Source organism: Nelumbo lutea, chromosome 6, assembly GCF_056320005.1.
Source record: "Nelumbo lutea isolate HS-2025 chromosome 6, American lotus-T2T, whole genome shotgun sequence".
In the NCBI taxonomy this organism is placed as follows: domain Eukaryota; kingdom Viridiplantae; phylum Streptophyta; class Magnoliopsida; order Proteales; family Nelumbonaceae; genus Nelumbo; species Nelumbo lutea.
In genome coordinates this window covers 16,139,497-16,144,636 of record NC_142689.1, presented here as the reverse complement: position 1 = coordinate 16,144,636, position 5,140 = coordinate 16,139,497, and the positions used below count along the sequence as shown (strand labels likewise).

Here is a 5,140-nt window from a genome sequence, read left to right as displayed (position 1 = left end):
CACCTTGCTTGTAATGTGTTAGATTCTCTGATTTTGGGAGAATAATTACGTTTTAGGATTTAAGACCTAGCTCCAACCAAAACAGTTTGGGAGAAATGCTGAGTTATCTACTAGTGTTTTAAGCTAGCTAGCGTTATCTCTCTCTCTCTCTCAAAATAAGGGTTGGGAGAACTACAGATCAGAGGACCAAAAAACAGAGCATCCACATGTCTACAACAAAGAAACAGCAAGAAGGAAGACAACCATACTCTCAACGTGAGAATGTGGCACACGTATTTGTATCTAATAAGGGACGTCGTGGGAGCCGTGTTTGCATCGATTTGTCACTCCCAAAGAAGTAACTGTTCTCATGCGGAAATGGCTCGTTTCTTTCATTATATTTTTGTTAAACATATTTTTGTTCTACAAGAACGCTAAAAATGGCAGAAACACTCTCGTGAAACATTGTCAAACAGGGCCTTAGCAGTTCAATGGAGACGGCTAGGCCCCGCCTGATCCGAACCCAATTTTATTTAAGATTGGGTCGGGTTAGGTTAGGGTTAGAATCGGGGGTTTAGAACTTTGGATTGAGACTTAAACCAACCCTAATCTACCCCAACTTGCACCATTGTTTACAGGAGCCTGATTCACCTGCCAACAGAAATCCCTTCCAACATGTTCCAACATGATATGTTTCTACACATTATGTGTGAGGCCCATCACAAAACTGGGACTTACCATAAGACTGAGATATATCATGCATGTGATGTGTAGACAAAGATCATGTTAGAACTGTTGGAAGGGATTTTTTGTCGGGAGAAGCAAGGTTTTTAAATTGTCATTGACCTGAATGGTTATACCATCTGATTTGGAAACCGATCAGGATAGCAATTATGCGTTTGTTTGGCATCGATGTCATTGTTATAGAAAACGGTGGCATATCAATGCCATGTTAGAAAAAACAGTGCTACAGGAAACATCAATATGTTTGGAATCGTTTTTCTATAAAAGCGGTGTTCCAAGTCATGCATTGGAAATTAAGAAGGCGTGGTTTGGAGCAACGCCAAATTCGACGTTTTCTCATATTGGAGTTCATTGCTGCCAAGAAGGACATGATGTGGCAGTGACATGGAATTCCTATAATGGGTACCGGTGCTGAAAACAGATATGGAGCACTAGTACCAATCAGAAAGTATTATTATTGCTCTAAAAAAAAAAGACCTTTCAACCCACACATCAACAGCTATTCACAACATGAATGCCAAACATATACTATATTTTATTCTCAAACAAAAGTTTAACTTCAATAAGAACAAAGACCATTCAAACAACCTTTACTACCTTGTATTGAGAATATCTCTCCATTTATGTATAAAACGGTATGGCAAGAGATTTGCTCTAATAAAAGCCGATCTCATCGGACCATTATCTTTCCAAAAACATTGAATTGGTCAATGGTCCATCGAGGCAATCGAGCCATCCAACATTCAACCTAGACAACAATTTTCAGGCCAAACTTCTAATTTAAAACTTTTAAAATTTAATTTTTAACATATCATAAACTGATTTATTTGTATCGAATGATTGATTTTTGTAGGGATACGATAAACACGTAAGAGGATAACCAAACAAGGATACGATTGAGCATTCTGCTATGTTACTTCTAGGTTAAGTTTCAAAACAAGCACTTCGATTAAAGGGTATTTGAGACATTTAACATTATACTTTTTGGATAATAATAAATTTTGCCAGTTAAATTCGCTTTTGTAAACCGGACACCTTTGTAAGTGGGTCCGTCTCACCTGCGGTCATGAGAAGCTGTTATGGTGGTTACCAACCGACATTATTTCCAAAATTACGAATATATCCTTCCGGGTTTAATATTTATATATTTGCAATTAATAGGAGGGCATTTCCGTCATGATAAAAACGACAGCGAAAGGGAGTGGGAGGTGAGAAGCCAGAGCGAGAAGTGGAGAGTCGAAGAGAGAGGGACGGCGAGTAATACGGTACGACGGGCATCAGCGAGGCAAAGATGTCAGATCATTTGTGGAATTTTAACCGTTAGATGAATTTCTAGGAAGCAGATCCAAAACTTTTTATCATCCAACGGTTGGAATTAAATGGGGTACGTACATTCAGTAGGATACTAATACAGCTCATTAGGGGTTGTCACGTGAGTACGGTCCCATCAGAAAAAGATCTGATATTAGTGCGTCCTCTTTCTCTCTCTACGAACACACACCCTTCTCTCTCTACTCTCTAGAGAGAGAAAAATTCGTAACGTCGTTTTGAAATCCCCTCTTCTCAGTCCTCACTATTTCTCTTCACCTCGTTTCCGGCGAACACTCTCCCGCTGTAAATCCTGGTTTCGACCCTTGAAATTCCCTCTCTCTGTCTGCTCTCTGCCATTTCTAGCGGTTCTTAGTTCCAACCTCGCCGCTGTATCTGGCGGAGTTTTACTCTTGTTGCTCTGTTTCTCTCTTCCCTCTCAAGTTCAAGTTCTGTGCTGTAGTAATGGCGGAGTTTCCTCCCAACCTGGATGACGGAGAACTCTGGATTCCTTCTGACATTTTCCCCGACGAAGTATCCACCAAGTTTAGCCCAGAATTTCCGTCTGAGATAACGTACATGGAAGACCTCGCTCATCAGCTCGCGACTTTCGCTTTGCTTGAACGGAACCAAACTGTTGCAAATCCCCCGCCAAATTTACCCCCAAACTTAGAGGTTCTACTAACTCTACTGATCCATTATCTTTTACTAGATTCCTTTTGGCTAGGTTTTCTGACCTTGGTTATGTTCTCTTTTTTCTTCTGGGCTGTTAGTATTTTAGACGGCAAGGTCGGTACGGTGCTGTTGCTCCTCCCAGAACCGGGTTTAGCTTTGGGTTTGGTAGGGGCCCTACTGCTGGCCACCATCTTTTTTCATCTGGCAACGAGGGTTTTCCTGCCGGTTCGAGACCGGTTTACCAGTATCGACCTATGAAACCGGTTCATGCTCAGGTAAAAGCTTACAGGAAATCTCAGAAGCGATTTTTTATTGATTTTCTTTTCTGGGTTGTGTTTTCGAGACCTTCCTTTTTCATCTTTAATGGGTTCTCGGTTTTCTTTTGTCTTCATTTTGGGTTATTTGCAGGTTGAGAGTTCTGTGCATCAACCCGGAGACAGGTCCTTGCAGAAGCAGCAGCAAAACCAGGGTCAAAACCGCTTTTTGCCGTTTCAGGTAAACGGGTCGGGGATGGGCGGTTTAGTGAGAGAATACGGAGGTACCGGGGTTTTCCTCCCTCGCATTGCAACTACAGCTGATGTTAAGAAGAAACAGAGTAAGTTGAAACTATACATTGAAATATTCTTCCCCTCCCTTCCTTCAGTGTTCATTCTACTGGTGCCGTTACTTCTTTACAGTTTTATCTATGTTTGAGCTTGTATTATTAACATGTGCTCCTTTTTTAAAGTTTTTTTTTTTTTTTTTTTTATTTGTGCTGCTAAAATTTTGTAGCTCAAGTGAGTTTTTGAGTGTGTTTTTGCTAATTTAATGATCTCAGTGTTCTTTTTTTTTTGTACTGATTTTATGGTTTTGTATTTATTATATATCTTTATTTCTTTCCCTTCTCACATACTCCGGAGGGAGTGAAACGTGTAAATCTGTTATTGCCAAGGCCCATTTAGAACATGGGCTTATGTTTTTTTCTTTGATTTAATTTATTATTTGTTCTAAGGAGACTTGCTTGCTTTGACTAGTTGTTTAAGAGCTTGTTTATGTTTTAAGAGAATTAACTCTATGGGTTTTCTGATTTGGTTTTGGATATACTAGTTTCTAAATCTATACATGCATAAAATATTCAGAGGTATCCTTACAAAAGACATGTTTTTTTGGACAGGTGGGAAAACTGGAGAAGAAAATCAACATAAGAGCTGCAATAAAAAGGTAGCCTTGGAGAAGCAGGAAGCGTTTCAACTTTCATCTGAAATGGGTTTGCCTCAAGATTGGACATACTAAGTTCTCACTATCTCTATTGTATCTTTATGAATATGATGTAAAGAAAATAACAAGTTTCATAGTTTAGAGAAGGAAGAAAAGTCAATAATCATTTGGGGTTTTGCTCAAGAAGAAAAGGAAAAGGATTGAAAGGTAAACTATAGTATGGGGGGTGTATGTGTGAGTGTTTCCTTTTCGTTTTGCAAGCTTTGTAAAATTTAATAATGAAGGTTTGGAAATTCTGTAAGGAATTATACTCCTTTAGCTGTCTATCTTGATATTAACCTCTATCTGGTGAATCTCCTGCACTTGTTTTTATTTTATACAGTGTGAGAGCAGTGTTTAATGCACATTACCAGATGTGACAGTCTGCAACAAAAGTCTCTGGCTTTTCCTCCAGGGTTTCTTATTTTCTTGGGGTTCTGCTGACATGGAAGGATGAAATGGGAAATGTTTATTGCTTTTCTGTATGGAAAAGGCACATGAAGGGAAGTTTCCACCGTTTCACTACTTCCCTGTTCCCTCTTTCTGAATGAAGTTAAAGCTTGGTGCTGGCCTGCTGGGGCCTGGGGGAGTGCTTGGAAATGTCCTTGTATGAATGAATGGTCATTGTTGAATTTGTTGGTATATGTTCATGGCTTTATTCATTTCATGTGGTTGTGACTCAAATGGTTCAGGGATATAAATTTTAATTGAGTAATGAATACGATGGATGGAAGAAACGAAGACGGGTTGCCTTGAATGGTTCTAGTATGGCAATGAGAATATTGTTCCAATGCTGTAATGGATGGGGCCGATGGGCAACTTGTTTTATTAAAAACAGACAAAATTTCCTTTTGAAGACTGCACCATATTTGTGTGATTGGTAGTGGTTGGACTCTACTCCTGTAGCCATGACTCATGTAGTCGTGAATCCTGTGTCATGATCCCACTCTTTTAACCTGTGTCGTTTAGTTTGGAGTGATGGTCATTTGACAGTGCTTCAACTGTATACAGCTGTTTGAGCTTTTGATGTTTAGCTCTCATTGAATCAAAAATTGAAAAAGCTGAGATATATCACATATTGGGCTTTGCCCCACTGGCTACTAACCATGTGAGCTCTCCTAGCTGACCGTTAGACCTTTATAGAAAGAATTACGCTTTACGGAATGGTATCAGGTTTACTTTCAAAGTTAATTCTCTT

The 5,140-nt window shown here is 39.4% G+C and overlaps 1 protein-coding gene across 1 annotated transcript; it reads left to right on the top strand.

Moving 5' to 3' along the window:
* Positions 1–2,157: 2,157 nt before the first annotated feature.
* LOC148847584 (uncharacterized) lies at positions 2,158–4,227 on the top strand. The gene is made up of 4 exons (XM_088952360.1): positions 2,158–2,706; positions 2,805–2,981; positions 3,115–3,301; positions 3,860–4,227. The coding sequence occupies exons 1-4, from the start codon at positions 2,497–2,499 to the stop codon at positions 3,976–3,978; spliced, it is 693 nt and encodes a 230-aa protein (XP_088808486.1). The 5' UTR covers positions 2,158–2,496; the 3' UTR covers positions 3,979–4,227.
* The last annotated feature ends 913 nt before the right edge of the window (positions 4,228–5,140 follow it).